Consider the following 17875-nt stretch of genomic DNA (forward strand, 5'->3'; position numbering starts at 1 on the left):
TCCTGGAAACCTACTCTGTTTGGCTTCTATCAGGTGCTCCTCACGGGCTCTACTTCGCATCCCTGGACCAGCGCCACAGTGCCCGCCCTCATGCACCGGCTGCTCACTCCGCACTATCAGTTCCCCCTCCTCTTGAAGACCTTTATGCTGAGACGCCCACAGCTCTTCCACTCCTCTCCTTTTAACTACGGACTTCCTGTTCAGCCCACTACTGGATCCTGTCATCTGAATGACATCATCAAATGCAAGCAATCCATTTCACTTCAGTCTCTTTATTCTGGAACTCGATCTTCAACCCGAAAACATACTTACATGTTTTACATTCTCTCTATTCAGGCTCAAAGCTGGATGTCTTAAGCCATCTTTGACTCCTTTCATCTCCTAAACATTTGCTAAATCCAGCCTTCCTTCTGATGCCCTCTGCCACAGTCACAGTGCAATCTCTCACTGTATGATTTCAAAGAGGTCTTAGCCAGAGCTCCTGTTTCTAGTCCATTGAAATCCATCTGACACAGACATCAGCCAGATCCATTAAAACGGATCGCACGTTCTGTTTATAGGCCTTCAAAAGCATCATCTACAATTATCACCTGTAATTATATTTTATAAATTAGGGGATCCTTGGAGAACATTTTGAAGAAGAAAGTAGAATGGTGCTTGCCTACAACAGTTGGAGAAACTGGGGAGAAATGGGGAGTGACTGTTAATGGGCACGTGACTTTCTTTCTGAGGTGATGAAAATACTCTAAAATTGTGGAACAGTTAAAAAAAAAACTCAGAAAATATACTAAAACCCGTTAAATGGTACATTTTAAAGGGATGAATTGTATAGTACGTCAGCTGTCTCAATAAGCTGTTCATAAAAAGTTGAGTGATAGAAACTATAGATTACACAGAAAAATGATGCCCCCATGACTGACTAAAAATTACAAGTAATAAAGAAAATAAACCGAAAAGCAGTTACAGTTCAAACTAAATTTTGGTCATAAGATATGTGCTTATAGGATGTCAGCACAGAGGCTGTTCTAAGCTACAGTGAAATATGCAATGTTCTATTAAGATCAAAATTTTAAACAGAAGAAAACTAATGATTTCCTGGACTGACTAGTCAAGATTTTTAATCACTGTTAAAGACAACTTGAAATGTGATTTACTACTGGAGATGAACCTATAAGACAAATCAGTGTATACTTTAAAAATGATAAGAGCAAATAACTATATTTCACATAATTTTAACTCTAATAAACATAACCATATGATCTGCTTGACAGCCTTTTAATTAAATACGAATTTCGACAAAAATTCACATCAGTTAACTATTACTTATGAAATAATTTATATCATATTACATAAAAGCTTATTGAACAGAGATCAGTTACCAAAATGCTGTGTTATGGAAGTACTGTACCTTGCAGTTCCCAGACTTTCAAAGGCATCATTTCTTTGCTACTCTCAATCAGGTATTTTTGGAATGCTGTCAGATTATCTCTAAGATCTGAATATCTTTCTCTGCATTAGAATATTAAGTCATGTTAATTGTCATCACCTACTACAAATTATACAAGCAGTATATTTTTGAAATTAACTTTTTCAAACTAGACACAAAAACCTGTTCCATCCAGATAATAAATTATGATACAGCTATATCCACAGAACTTAAAAATGATGAGGTATATATGTCCACTTTTTTAAATATAGAAAACAACCCAAAATCTGGAGGGATGTACTCTCAATTGTTACTATGTTAACATTAACTAAAAGGGATTGAAGGACGAGGGCAGACGCATTAGCTTTTTACATTCTATACTTTTTAACATTTTATAAATTACAAGTATTGCCTTTATAATTTAAAACAAAACTATTTTATAAGGAAAACATTAATGCTTCCTATACAACCTTAGAGTTCCATCTTTGAAACTTATAAAAATCTTCAATAAGACAATTTTGCCCGATGTTAAACACATCAAGGTATCTTTTTAGAATGCCAAATAATAATGCAGTAGCAATGACATTTTACTATACATATGATATACACTATAACTTCTGGGCACATGGGTGGCTCATTTGGTTGAGCATCTGACTCTTGTTTTTGGCTCAGGTCATGATCCCAGGGTTGTGGGATTGAGCCCCACATCAGGCTCCATGTTGAGTGTGGAGCCTGCATAAGTCTCTCTCTCTCTCTCTTTCTCTCTCTCCCCCTTCTCTCCCTTTGTCCCTCTTCCTCTGCTCGTGCTCTCTCTCAAAAATTAAAAAAAAAAAACAAAACTATAACTTCTTTTTTCTAACTCATGAAATCAAGACACAATGCCATTTCAGATTTAAATTCTTTTTTTAAAAAACCTTACCACCAACACAACTCACAAAACACATATTTCAACAGCAAAAAGATTTTAAAAAGAGAAAAAATATACAGAACACATACACAGAAATGCATTAATTATATAGTTAACACTAAGTAAATACACCACAGTGTTGATTTTATGCAATTTTATTACAACACGGGGGCACGTTTTAAAAATGAATGAAGACTGACTACAACTGTTACAGTGAAAGGGCAATAGAACCTCTTCCAAAAGGAAGTTCAGTTCACTATGAACTAAATTAACCCCTCCTTTATCAATTTAATTACAGAGCAATATTAAGTTTATAAGAGCTATATTACTGGTTTTCATATTTAATAATAATCTTAAATTTCACTGCTAAATTTATGTAAATCAGACAAAAATACATTATTCATATAATACCTCAAAGCAAAGGGTTTTGCTTAAATCAACTGAATAGCTGTGTAAGAACTAATTTTGAGTACCTCCTCTTTTAAAAATCGCTCCCAAGGCTTTTTGTAGAATGTGCAATTTATTCCCATAAAAAGTTTTATGTTTAAAAAAGAATAGAACTGTGGATTCCACGAGGCTGAGATACAGCTGACAATGGAATAAAAGTGTATTATTATCTACTAAATACCTTACTTAGAATAAATCCATTTTGCAAGATGCGCGAACTTTTCAAGGCCAATTAGCACACCAATGTGCCAATACTTTAAAATATAACTCCGTCATCTATATAAATTAGCACAGTCTCCACAAACGTTCCCCTGCTCTGTAGAGTACCTACTCGCCAGGAGAACTGACCTTAGTGTCCTTTATAAATACTTGCAACATTAAGTAAAACTTAAAGCTATTAATAAAAACTGTCCTTTACCTGTAATTAATTTTGCCTTTGTAATGAAGCCACAAACCTTCCCTTCTTGTAACTAAGGGAAAGCACATATAAAACGACAACAATCCCCATTCATGAGCATTCAGAGAGCACTCACCATCCCATTCTTGGTCTCCAATCAGTGACGCAAGACAGAAAAAGGGGGGGGGGGGGGGACAACTTTAATATCTGAACAGTTACTTATAGGTGTATATGAGATTAAGACGAGATATTAAAAGGTTTTCGGTATGGCAATCTGCACATAGAAATTTAAGAAAAATACATCTTTTCTTTTGACGTATAAAAATTTTGATTACTTCATGCAAACAACCCAATACTAACCATGATTTTTCTAACCCAGTAGATCTGTAAAAGATGCTCTAATGTTTTGGTTTTTTTGACAAAGATAAGTTTGATCATTTCTAATTCCTATTTTTCTAATCATACTCATATGTGAAATTAGTGATTATTTTTCAATTTTGTGTTTTGCATTAGCCATGTATCACTTTTGTAATAAATAAAACCAATTACATGTATATTTTAAGAACTGAAACATGTGCCAACACAGCACACTGAATTCCTTTAAGAACAAACTTAAGGTACAGTAATAGAACTTCATTTCCATTCAGACTTACTTTAGTTTCCCGAAGAGAAATCCTTGAACTTCATTTGTTTCAATCCCATCCTCTACGGTAGCATTAGTCACTGCTATTTTGGAAACGAAACAATACAAAAACATTTTCAGACTGGAAAAGGGAGATGTAATAAAAAATTAGAAGAACGCGAGATTAGATTCCTTTTGTTTTACCTTGTTCTTCTTTCGCGCATCAGCTCACTGATACACGCATGTGCACATGCTTTTATTTCTGACTGTGCTCTTTTTAAACAGGCTTGGATCGTTAAATATTTAACAAATGCTTTACAGATTATTTCACAGTCAAGTTCTATTTTATAACCAGAATGATAAGCCAAAGTGGCTGCAACAAATGCTGGGCTTAGCTCTTAAGCCAGGCAGGAGCGCCAAACCCTAACAAATATAAGCATGCATGCATATTTCCAATGCTTTTAAAGATAATCAAGAAATCTTTAGGAAGACCCCAAACTCATGGCCTCAAAAAGTAAGGATATAACATTTTACAGTCATCTCTCCCTTTCCTTCTCCATTACTCACCAAATAATACAACATACAGGGCAGTAAATGGTACATGTAAAGGGTACCTGGGGTCACAAGAACTCGTGACCTCCTACAGCATGGGGCTGCTTTCGGGGTGCACCAGTGCCCCTCAAGTACACTCCTCCCCTCTCTCTCTTCTGAAGGCCCGCACCTCAGGGCTACAGCTAAAAGCCCTGGGTGTTCGGATCTAGTCCTCCTTCTCCTCCCTTTTAGTCCTTCATTACACAAACATTTGCTGGCTGTTTGCTAAGACTCCTGCCACATACACACCAGGAAGAGAGACACAAAAGAAAGAAACTCCAGTTGGGGGAAAGGAGAGAGACAAATAGACAATTTTAAGGCACTGTGTAAAGTTTTCATGAAAGCAGCACACAACACATGGGATGTAGAAAGGAGAAAACCACCCTCGACAGAGACAACGGTAGGCAGCCATCTCACAGGTACTAATGGATAGGAGTTTTAAAAGATGCGTAGGCTTTGATGAAAGGCAAGTGGGAGAAGATGGAAGGTTTCAGGAAGAGGGAACAGCATATGCTAAGGGGTAAAAGTACTCTATAGAGGTCATAAAGGCTTCGCATGGAGCCAAACATGGAGGCATCCAGGGAACAGAAAATTATTCTGCATAGTAGTTTAGTGTTGCAGAACCAGAGGGTACAAATGAGAGGCTATGGGAGAGTGACAAGGCAGAAAGAGGCTGGAGTATGAAAGCTTTCTTTGCAACGCCATGGTATTGTAATTTATGAGGGAGGTTATGGGGAACCACTAAGGGATTTTAACCAGTAGTATCACGAAGTCAGATTTTCAGCATAAGGCATTCAATCTGAAAGCACTGTCGGGAATATCCATTAATTTATATGGGGGAGGAGGGAGGGTCAAGGTACAGAAGGCCAAAGATCAGAGAGAAGGCCAGTTAGAAGTCTGACACATGTATGCAAAGGGAAAAAAATGAACTGAGTTAAATATGTAATATAGATCATTCATGTGGTCACCGGAGTTTTAAAGTTTTTTCACCTAACATTTTTTAAATTATTTTTTATTTTTTTTCAATTTCCTTTTTTCACCTGACATTTTAAAGAAAATTCCACAAGCCCAAGGATAGCTAGAAAATGCCTGTAAACTATATAACTGTAAACTAAGATACTAAATTATAAAGCATTATAAGGCTATGTATAAGCAATATAGAAATACATAAAATCTGACTATTACTTTTCCAGTAACTCTTTAACTGGTAGGACTTAACAGTAATACAGATCTTTATCTGAAGCACATTCAGGAGGAATGGCCAGAGCAAAGTCTGTGATCAGGGCAGGGCCTCCAGGACCAGATCCTGGATAGAAAAATAAAGTTGAAGCAGAAGCCACATCTGAGAGCCTATAAAAAAATGAATTAAAAACTCTTAACCAAGAATCAGATATAAATAAATTTCAGATGAACCAGAGAAGAAAAGATTTTCCTAAGAATCTGAAAACTTATTCATCTTTTTCAGGTCTCCAGAGTCCTTCATCTGGGGCCTGCAGTTAGAAGGCACAACCATGGACAGATATCAGTTTGTAGACACAAATCTAATCAATCTACTTCATCCAATGTAGCAATTCACAGGCCTCTCCTGTCTTACTTCAAGAACAGCATCATCATCCTAACTTTATTATGATTACTTGAGACAAAGCTCCCTAAGACCATGTGTTGCCAATGACTTTCAGATTTACTGAGATACTGATCCCCTGAGACACCTGGTCCCCACCCTGGAGGTGGCTGGGCACATCATGAGCCAGTCACCTCCAGTCATAACCAGCCTCGTTACCTCAGTGTGCCTCGCACATGTTACCATTTTTTATATGTTGCTGAAAATGGCTGGGAAGCCACTGGATAAAGGAAAATAATATACTATTTCAAATTTCTAAAAAAGTTTTTGGGAGCACAATATTAAACATATTTCTTTCAGTTTAAAATTAAATTCTACAAAATAGAAGGAGAGATAAAAAGTTTCCCAGACAAACAAAAATTAAAGGAGTTTGTGACCACTAAACCAGCCCTGCAAGAAATAAGAAATTTTAAGGGGAACTCTCTGAGGGGAGAAAAGATGAAAAAAAAAATATATATATATATCTCAAAAGCAACAAAGATTAGAAAGGACCAGAGAACACCACCAGAAACTCCAACTCTACAAGCATCATAATGGCAATAAATTCTTATCTCACTCTAAACTATCTAGTACTCACTCTAAACGTCAATGGACTCAATGCTTCAATCAAAAGACAAAGGGTAACAGAATGGATCAGAAAACAAGACCCATCCATATGCTATTTACAAGAGACCCACTTTAGACCTAAAGACACCTTCATATTGAAAATAAGGGGATGGAGAACCACCTATCATGCTAATGGTCAACAAAAGAAAGCTGGAGTAGCCATACTTACATCAGACAATCTAGACTTTAAAATAAAGACTGTAGCAAGAGATGCAGAAGGGCATTATATCATAATCAAGGGGTCTGTCCACCAAGAAGACCTAACAACTGTAAACATTTATGTGCCAAATGTGGAAGCACCCAAATATATGTTAATTAATCACAAACATAAAGAAACTCATCGATAGTAATACCGTAATAGTAGGAGACTTCAACACCCCACTCACAACAATGGACAGATCATCTAATCAAAAATTCAACAAGGAAACAATGGCTTTGAATGACATACTGGACCAGATGGACTTAACAGATATATTCAGAACATTTCATCCTAAAGCAGCAGAATATACATTCTTCTCCAGTGCACATGGAATGTTCTCCAGAACAGACCATATACTGGGACACAAATCAGCCCTAAGTAAGTACAAAAAGACTGAGATCATACCATGCATATTTTCAGACCACAATGCTATGAAACTCAAAATCAACCACAAGAAAAAACTGGGAAAGGTAACACATACTTGGAGATTGAAGAACATTCTACTAAAGAATGAATGGGCCAACCAAGCAGTTAAAGAGGAAATTAAAAAGTATATGGAAGTCAATGAAAATGATAAAACCACAGCCCCAAACCTCTGGGATGCAGCAAAGGCAGTCATAAAAGGGAAGTATATAGCAATCCAGGACTTCCTAAAGAAGGAAGAAAGATCTCAGATACACAACCTAACCTTACGCCTTAAGGAGCTAGGAAAAGAACAGCAAATAAAACCCCAAACCAACAGAAGACAGGAAATAATAAACAGTAGAGCAGAAACCAATGCTATCGAAACAAAACAACAAAAAGGAAACAAACAAAAAACCCCAGTAGAATAGATCAATGAAACCAGAAGCTGGTTCTTTAAAAGAATTAACAAAATTAATAAATCACTAGCCAGTCTGATAAAAAAGAAAAATGGAAAGCCCGAAATAAATAAACTCAAGAATGAAAAAGGAGAGGCAAGGTAAGTATGGCGGGCCTTCCCTGCGAGACTAGATTTCAGGATCCCTAATCCTTCACCATCCGAATCGAGAAGGAATCAAATGGCGGGCGAAAAAGCTGAGAAGCCGGATGCTAAGGAGAAGAAACCTGAAGCCAAGAAGGCTGATGCTGGTGGCAAGGTTAAGAAGGGTAACCCCAAGGCTAAAACGCCAAAGAAGGGGAAGCCCCACTGCAGCCGAAACCCTGTCCTAGTCAGAGGAATTGGCAGGTATTCCCGATCGGCTATGTATTCGAGAAAGGCCATGTACAAGAGGAAGTATTCAGCAGCTAAATCCAGGATTGAAAAGAAAAAGAAGGAGAAGGTTCTTGCTACTGTCACAAAACCAGTTGGTGGTGACAAGAATGGTGGTACCCGAGTGGTTAAACTTCGCAAAATGCCTAGGTATTATCCTACTGAAGATGTGCCTCGGAAGCTGTTGAGCCACGGCAAAAAACCTTTTAGTCAGCATGTGAGGAAACTGCGAGCTAGCATCACTCCTGGGACCATTTTGATCATCCTCACTGGGCGCCACAGAGGCAAGAGAGTGGTTTTCCTGAAGCAACTGAGCAGTGGCTTGCTACTTGTGACTGGACCTCTGTCCCTTAATCGAGTTCCTCTGCGTAGAACACACCAGAAATTTGTCATTGCCACCTCCACCAAAATTGATATCAGCAATGTGAAAATCCCCAAACACCTCACTGATGCTTACTTCAAGAAGAAGAAGCTGCGTAAGCCCAGACACCAGGAAGGTGAGATCTTCGACACGGAGAAAGAGAAATATGAGATTACAGAGCAGCGCAAGGTTGATCAGAAAGCTGTGGACTCGCAAATTCTGCCAAAAATCAAAGCCGTTCCTCAGCTTCAGGGCTACCTCCGCTCTGTGTTTGCTCTCACGAATGGAGTTTACCCTCACAAATTGGTGTTCTAAATTTCTTACAAAGAACCTAATTAAATAACAGATCCATCAAAAAAAAAAAAAAAAAAAAAAAAAAAAAAAAAAAGGAGAGATTACAACCAACACAGCAGAAATAAAAATAAGAATATTATAAGCAGTTATATGCCAGTAAAATGGGCAATCTTGAAGAAATGTACCAATTCCTAGAAACATATAAACTACCAAAACAAACAGGAAGAAATAGAAAATTTGAACAGACCCATCACCAGTAAAGAAATCGAATTAGTAATCAAAAATCTCCCAAAAAACAAGAGTCCAGGGCCAGATGGCTTTCCAAGGGAATTCTACCAAACATTTAAGGAAGAGTTAACACCTATTCTCTTGAAGCTGTTCCAAAAAATAGAAATGGAAGGAAAACTTCCAAACTCTTCTATGAAGCCAGGGTTACCTTGATTCCAAAACAAGACAAAGACCCCACTAAAAAAGGAGAACTATGGACCAATTTCCCTGATGAATATGGATGCAAAAATCCTCAACAAGATATTAGCCAACTGGATCCAACAATACATTAAAAAAATTATTCACCACAACCAAGCGGGATTTATACCTGGGATGCAGGGCTGGTTCAATATCCGCAAAACAACTAATGCGATTCATCACATCAATAAAAGAAAGGACAAGAACCATACGATCCTCTCAATAGGTGCAGAGAAAGCATTTGACAAAATACAGCATCCTTTCTTGATAAAAACCCTCAAGAAAGTAGGGATAGAAGGAGCATACTTCGAGATCATAAAAGCCATATATGAATGAGCCAATGCTAATATCATTCTCAATGGGGGAAAAACAGAGCTTTTCCCCTAAGGACAGGAGCAAGACAGGGATGTCGACTCTCGTCACGGTTATTCAACATAGTATTGGAAGTCTTAGCCTCTGCAATCAGACAACACAAAGAAATAAAAGGCATCCAAGTCAGCCAGGAGGAGGTCAAACTTTCACTCTTCACAGATGACATGATACTCTATATGGAAAACCCAAAAGATTCCACAAATAAGCTGCTGGAATTGATTCATGAATTCAGCAAAGTTGCAGGATAGAAAATCAATGCACAGAAATCAGTTGTATTCCTCTACACCAACAATGAAGCGACAGAAAGAGAAATCAAGGAATCGATCCCATTTACAGTTGCACAAAAAACCATAAAATACCTAGGAATAAATCTAACCAAACAGGTGAAAAATCTATACACTGAAAACTATAGAAAGCTTATGAAAGAAGACACAAAAAAAATGGAAAAAGATTCCATGCTCCTGGATAGGAAGAATATCGTTAAAATGTTGATACTACCCAAAGCAATCTCATTATTCAGTGCAATCCCTATCCAAGTAACACCAGCATTCTTCACAGAGCTAGAACAAATAATCCTAAAATCTGTATGGAACCAGAAAAGACCCCGAATAGCCAAAGTGATATTGAAAAAGAAAACCAAAGCAGGAGGCATCACAATCCCAGACTTCAAGCTATACTACAAAGCTGTAATTACCAAGACAGTATGGTACTGGCACAAGAACAGACACTCAGATCAATGGAACAGAATAGAGAACCCAGAAATGGACCTACAAATGTATGGCCAACTAATCTTTCACAAAGCAGGAAAGAATATCCAATGGAATAAAGACAGTCTCTTCAGCAAGTGGTGCTGGGAAAACTGGACAGAGACATGCAGAAGAATGAAACTGGACCACTTTCTTACACCATACACAAAAATAAACTCAAAATGGATGAAAGACCTCAATGTAAAACAGGATGCCACCAAAATCCTTGAGAAGAAAGCAGGCAAAAACCTCTTTGACCTTGGCTGCAGCAACTTCTTACTCAACAGATCTCCAGAGGCAAAGGAAACAAAAGCAAAAATGAACTACTGGGACCTCATCAAAATAAAAAGCTTCTGCACGGTGAAGGAAACAATCAGAAAAACTAAAAGGCAACCGACAGAATGGGAGAAGATATCTGCAAATGACATATCAGATAAAGGGTTAGTATCCAAAACCTATAAAGAACTTACCAAACTCAACACCCATAAAACAAATAATCCAGTGAAGAAGTGGGCAAAAGACATGAATAGACACTTCTCCAAAGAAGACATGCAGATGGCCAATGACACATGAAAAAATGCTCAACATCACTCATCATCAGGGAAATACAAATCAAAACCACACTGAGATACCACCTCATACCTGTCAGAATGGCTAACATTAACAACTCAGGCAACAACAGATGTTGGCGAGGATGTGGAGAAAGAGGATCTCTTGCATTGTTGGTGGGAATGCAAGCTGGTGCAGTCACTCTGGAAAACAGTATGGAGGTTCCTCAAAAAACTAAAAATAGAACTACCCTATGACCAGCAATTACACTACTAGGCATTTCTCCACGGGATACAGGTGTGCTGTTTTGAAGGGACACATGCACCCCCACGTTTATAGCAGCACTATCAACAATAGCTAACGTATGGAAAGAGCCCAGATGTCCATCGATGGATGAATGGATAAAGAAGATGTGGTGTGTATACATACACACACACACACACACACACACACACACACACACACACACACACACAATGGAGTATTACTCGGCAATCAAAAAGAATGAAATCCTGCCATTTGCAACTCCGTGGATGGAACTGGAGGGTATTATGCTAAGTGAAATTAGTCAGAGAAAGACACAAATGATATGACTTCACTCATATGAGGACTTTAGAGACAAAACAGATGAACATAAAGGAAGGGAAGCAAAAATAATATAAAAACAGGGAGGGGGACAAAACAGAAGAGATTCATAAATATGGAGAACTGAGGGTTACTGGAGGGGTTGTGGGAGGGGGGCTGGGCTAAATGGGTAAGGGGCGCTAAGGAATCTACTTCTGAAATCATTGTTTCACTATCTGCTAATTTGGATGTAAATTTTAAAAAATTTTAAAAATTCAAATAATAAAATAAAATTAAATTAAACTCTAAACTAAGGAGAACATGTCTAACCCAAAAGATCAGAAGGATCGTGAGGCCCCACTTTCACAGTTTGTATTGGTACTGAAAATCAAGATCAAGCGAGCTTTTGCCCTTCTGCTCCACGGGAGGTCTTGTCCTCCCTGAGCTCACCTTAGGACACCTGCATTACCGTTTGACAGGTGTACTGCCCCAAACTCCCCTCAAATTATCATACATAAGACTATAGTCATTACATTTTTAAAAGAACAAATTTTGTAAGCCTCCAAGTTTTTATTCTATTCAAGTAGAGAGAGTAAACTTACTTTTAACTTGAGTATCATCCAAAGCTTTGTATTCTGTACTCTTAATTGCTAGCTCCACACCGTAGCCAGATAAGTACATTTTCTTTGAGACTGGTTTCTGTTCAAACACATTTATTTTTTTAAAAAGAGAAAATATTGATTCAAACATCTTCTTTTAAATTCAATATGTTTATTAGGACATTAGAGTAAATTATTAATATTGACTTTCTAAATCACTGAATTATTATTTGGGGGATATTTATATTCTCTCTAGATAGTTTATCAAGGACCCAGAATTTGGTTGATTACCACTTCTTTACTTTCTAAAAACTTCACAATGACTCTAATGTTTTAATTTTTTTAAAGTTTATTTATTTTGAGAGAGAGAGAGGGAGAGAGAGAGAGGGAGAGAGAGAGCATGCACACACAAGTAAGGGAGGGGCAGAGAGGAGGAGAGACAGAATCCCAAGCAAGCTCTGTGCCATCAGCACAGAGCCCAATGTGGGCTCAAAATCATGAACTGTGAAATCATCCCCCGAGCCAAGATCAGGAGTCAGACGCTTAACTGACGCCACCCAGGCATCCCAAATGTTTTAATTACTCTTTACAAGAAAAAAAAAATCTGATCTTTTTCTGTTTGTGGTAACTTCCCCATTTCTTCCAAGAGTTAATTAACAGAGGCTCCAATACAATCAAGTTTCAATAAAACTGTACTCCTTTTGGTGAATGCCACAAGATTTCCTAAACCAGCAAATGCTGTTTGCTTGCTCGTTGTCTAGCTGTAGGACAACCAGAGTGGTGCCAAGAGCAAATACTGAAGAGTAGAGGCAAAAGACACACAAGAAAATGCAGTGTCTTGAACAACTTGATTACATTTTCTTCATGTTTTTAAATGATTAAAATACCCAATGCCACAAATGAGTATCTGTTCTTCAATGAGGGGCAACAATCGCTTCAAATGGAGCGGTCGAAGTAACAGGCACATACAAAATATACTTGTAGAGACTACCCCACCAAGGAAGAGAAGTCACCACATCTTTTCAAATAAGAAGATAGAAGAATTAGTTTCAGATATGCAGACAAGTATTTAACACTGCTGCACACAATGACAATGTAACTTGCTAATTTCTCAGGCATGTGCTACAATGAAAGATAGCATGAGAAAACTGAATTGCTTCTAATTATGGTCATCTGAAAAAGTTAAAAATATTTTAAAGAGTTTTCAATTTCATACAGCACAATTTAAAAATGCATTCTGACTATCCACTAAAAAGGCAATCAGCTGGTAGAGAAGCAAATTGAAGCTCCAAGTCCATATATTTTGTTATAGTTCATAAAAGAAATGCAATTTCATGTAACCAATTTCCATTATCAATTCCAAAATATTATTAGCTCCTTGGGAACAAAGATAAATGTTTATTAAATTCATATTTACTGTCTCCATTTGAAAATGTATTAATATAAAATTTGAATGGTAGTTTAGTAAGTTTGGGTTTGCAAACCAAAAATGCTCACAGACTAAATCAATTGGTGAGAAGAATCTTTCTTCATCTTTCTATTTCTTCTCTCCCCATAAAAAGGCATCTGTTTCAAAAGCAGCATAAATAAGTTCATTTTATTAGAATTACATTGACTAGATTTAAAACATAACTATTTTGAATGTACAATAGGTCATTCGTTAAAAAGAAAGCCGTAATTTGATTCTACAAAGTGCCCAGATAGTTGGCTGGTATGATTTCATAGTATATTTAATAGCTGCATTCTCCAAAAAATAATTCGGGACACTGATTCTCAGTAGATGAGCGTACCTCCCTATAGTGTACATTAGTCACGTGGGGGACATTTTTTTTTTTTAATTCAAGTTAACATAGAGCATGGTCTTGGCTTTAGAGGTAGAACCCAGTGACTCATCTCTTATGTATCACACCCAGTGCTCATCCCTAAAAGTGCCTTCCTCAATGCCCATGACCCATCTAGCCCTTCGGCTGTTCCCTCGTCTCAGTTATGGTAGGTAATGCTGCCGTGAACACGAGAGCACAGAGATCTTCTCAAGTTAGTGCTTTCTTTCCTTTGAATGTTCACCCAGAAGCAGAAATGCTAGACCACATGGTCGTTCTTCTTAAAACTTTTTGAGGAACTCCAAGCTGTTTTCCATAGTGGCTGCACTAATTTACACTCCCATCAACAGTGCAAAAGGGCTCCCTTTTCTCCATATCCTCTCACACTTGTCTTTTTGAGACCTTTTCATGTACATGTGGCCATCTGTAGGTCTCCTTTGAAAAAATACCTATTCAGGTCCTTTGTCCAATTTTTAATCAGATTGTTCTTTTGATACTGAGTTGTAGGAGTTCCTTATATATTTTGGATATTAACCCCTCCTTACATAAATGATTTATAAATATTTTCTCCCATTCCAGCCATTGCCTTTGGTTTTGTTAATGGTTTCCTTTGCCATGCAGAGGCTTAGTTTAGTTTGATGTAGTCCCACTTCATTTTTTCTTTTCTTTTTAATTTTGTTGTTCTTTATTTTTACTTTTGTTGCCTTTGCTTTTGATGTCAAATCCAAAAAAAATCACTGCCAAGACCACCGTCAAGGCGCTTTTTTCTTAGGTTTTCTTCTAGGACTTTTACAGTTTCATTTTTTTTTTTAAGTTTATTTTTATTTTGAGAGAGAAAGCGAGCAGGGGAGGGGAAGAGAGAGAGGGAGAATCCCAAGGCTCTGTGCTGTCAACATGGAGGAGGCTAAGGCAGGGCTCAAACCCATGAACTATGAGATCATGATCTGAGCTGAAATCAAGAGTCAGATGTTAACCGTCTGAGCCACTGTGGCACCCTCATGCTTTCACATTTTACGTTTAAATTTTAAATCCATTTCAAGTTAATTTTTTTTGAGTGTTATAAGATAGGGGGCCAGTTCCATTCATTTGCATGTGGTTATCTAGTTTTTCCAGCATCGTCTAACTGAGTAGGCTTGGATCCCCTGCTGAATATTAGTTGACTATACACGTATGGGTTTATTTCTTGGTTCTCTATTCTATTACACTGGTCCATGCATTCTTATTCCAATACCACACTGTTTTAATACTACAGCTTTGTAATATAGTTTGAAACCAGGACATATGGTGCCTCTAGCTTTGTTCTTCTTTCTCAAGACTGCTTTAGATTTTAAAGCTGCTGCAATTAAAATGTTATATTTGTGTAGAATAGACATATATATTACTGGAGCACAGTCTAAAAACATACATGCCTGTAAGAAAACTTGGTATGTGATGGCTTAGAATAAAGACTTAACTGTTCAATAAATCATGTGGGAGCCAATACTCTTCTATATGGAAAAACTAGAATTCTATCTCTACCTTACAGCATATTCAAATACATTCCAGAGGGATTAAAGACCAAAACATAAAGGATGGCATTTTGTCACAAGAAAATATAGGAGAATGCCCTTATGACACCGCAAAGGAAACCATTAAAGAAAAGGTGGATAAGTCTGATTAAATCTCTATACTTGTGCTGAACCAAAGATGTCGTATTTTTTTTTAATACTAGAAATATACTAGAAGATGTTTGCAAGCTATGGAAGATTAGTATTCAGAATATATTTGTTAAAATCTGTATATGAGAAAAAGAAAAACCCAAAGAATCTAAGATAAAAATAGGTGAAGAATATGGATAGGCAATTAACAAGTATATCTGCAATGCTTTTATTATTTTATACATTATTATGCAAGTAATTATATATTTCAATATAAAACACTCTTTCCGTGTTGGGCATATAGCAGTAAAATAAGAAAAGTCCTTCTAATGGCCATTATATTCTAGTAAATATGTGTGAGTTTGGTTGTGTGGGGTGGAGGGGATGGATAGTGCAGAGGTATAAAAGAAAACTTGAGATATAGCAGTGAGTGCGACAAAGTCATTAGACCACAATAATGTGATAAAAGTGTGAGAGCAATGAGAAGTTGAAAAGGTGGGAACACATTTGACCAGAAACTTGAACAAAGAAATAGTCACCTGTCCAAAGACATAGTTAAGAGCATTTCTGGGGGCGCCTGGGTGGCTCAGTCGTTAAGCGTCCGACTTCGGCTCAGGTCACCATCTCACAGTCTGTGAGTTCGAGCCCTGCGTCGGGCTCTGGGCTGATGGCTCAGAGCCTGGAGCCTGCTCCGATTCTGTGTCTCCCTCTCTCTCTGCCCCTCCCCCGTTCATGCTCTCTGTCTCAAAAATAAATAAACGTTAAAATAAAAAAATAAAAAAAAAAAAGAGCATTTCTGTATCAGGGTTCACATGATATATATAATCAGTATTATCGATTAGATTTTCTCGAAGTAATATTTTCATTAAAAATAACTATGAATCTTAGCAAATATTATATGCATTATGGTTTTGGTTTTTATCCAAGCTTTAAATCTGTTTCAGATTTAAGAAGAAAGGAATCTGAAAAGAAATATCAACATGATAATTCCAGAAAAGGATACAGAATCCCAATATATTTTTCCACTAAAATTCACATTTGATAGTTGTATTAATTTTTTAAAATCTTTAGGGGTGCCTGGGTGGCTCAGTTGGTTAAGCATCAGACTCTGAGTTTTGGCTCAGGTCATTATCTCATTGTTCAGGAGTTCAAGGCCCACATTGGGACTGCACTGACAGAGAGGAGCCTGCTTGGGATTCTCTCTCTTCTCTGTCCCTTCCCTGCTCTCATGAGCTCTCTCTTTCAAAATAAATAATTTAAAACATTTTTTTAAAATCTTTAACCGTTCAGGAAGAAATCATGTAAAATCTGGTAAGGAAATTATTAAACAGGTTTTTTTATAGCCAAAATAATCTCGGATAAAACTGTACCTGAATATAATGTCGAAGAACATATAGGATTTCCCCATTTTTTGCTTTTTCAGACAATACTGGGTGAAATTTACCAAATGCTCTGGTACCCATTTCAGCATAGAGTATAATCACTGGTAAGTTCTCTTTGTTTGTAGGAAATTTATGATCTCCTTTAAATAGATAAGGTCTGGGCCTAAAATGAAAACAAAACACAAACTTCTAAAAAAGTCAAAGAACATATGGGAAATACATCATGACCTTTTATAATTTCTGCTTATCAAACAACTTACAGATAAAATATACACACGTTTCGTGTGTGTATGTATATGTGTGTGTGTGTGTGTGTGTGTGTGTGTGTGTGTGTGTGTATCACCAAAAAGAGTTTAAACTTCCTGTGGTAAATTTTCATTTACCACAGTTAACATAGTAACTACTATGGGAGAATTAAAAAATGTAAACAAAATATACCTGCAAAATAACTTTACTCATACACAAAACAATACACACATAAGACAGAATACAATATAAACATGCTGCAGAATTTTATGGATATATGTCAATAACTGAAAAAGAATACATCTAATATATGAAATCAGAGGGAATCAATAGAAAGTGGCTTCTACTAAAGACAGAAAAGAAACCTGGTTAACCCGAAACTGAGTATTACAAATATTTTTAATGACGAAAGTTCACAATCTTTAAATAACAACATATAATGGCAATATATTTTTCAATGAAATAAAATTTATATTTTGTTCAATTAGAAGAGTATATAATTTTTCATAGCTCGTGTTTCCTGAAAATGGGTTCCAAATATTTAAAAAACAAAGGCACTATATCAAAGATTAGCAGTACTTAATATCAGTAACAACTCATTAAACCCGCAAGGATAATCAGAGAAATACTATAGTCCAGCCCTATCATAAACAGACTTTGATATCTTTTAATTTTCCAGGCACTATGCTAGATTTTTTGTACATATTACATTCTATCTTCCCAACAATTCCTGTAGATAGTTACTATCATTTACTTAATACTTTAAAGGTTTCTGAGGCTCAGACAAGTTAAA

General features: G+C 36.8%; 2 protein-coding genes across 4 annotated transcripts in view; one reads left to right on the top strand and one right to left on the bottom strand.

Moving 5' to 3' along the window:
• Positions 1–17875, bottom strand: part of UGGT2 (UDP-glucose glycoprotein glucosyltransferase 2) — a 198263-nt gene that overhangs the window by 139708 nt on the left and 40680 nt on the right. For all 3 annotated transcript variants that reach the window (XM_042979427.1, XM_042979424.1, XM_042979435.1), the window contains exons 5-8: positions 16825–16999; positions 12001–12097; positions 3831–3903; positions 1409–1509 (exon numbers count right to left, since the gene is read on the bottom strand). In XM_042979427.1, coding sequence (XP_042835361.1) covers positions 1409–1509; positions 3831–3903; positions 12001–12097; positions 16825–16999 — 446 coding nt within the window. The remainder of the gene's footprint in view (positions 1–1408; positions 1510–3830; positions 3904–12000; positions 12098–16824; positions 17000–17875) is intronic.
• On the top strand, positions 7825–8766 carry LOC102960333 (60S ribosomal protein L6). The gene has a single exon (XM_042979442.1). It carries the CDS (start codon positions 7857–7859, stop codon positions 8721–8723), a length of 867 nt encoding a protein of 288 aa, XP_042835376.1. The 5' UTR covers positions 7825–7856; the 3' UTR covers positions 8724–8766.

The sequence above is a fragment of the Panthera tigris genome, chromosome A1 (assembly GCF_018350195.1).
Source record: "Panthera tigris isolate Pti1 chromosome A1, P.tigris_Pti1_mat1.1, whole genome shotgun sequence".
Taxonomy (NCBI): Eukaryota; Metazoa; Chordata; class Mammalia; order Carnivora; family Felidae; genus Panthera; species Panthera tigris.

What these genes read in the sequence shown, in the direction of transcription:
- LOC102960333 (XM_042979442.1), top strand. Translation starts at nt 7,857, where the DNA reads ATGGCGGGCGAAAAAGCTGAGAAGCCGGATGCTAAGGAGAAGAAACCT.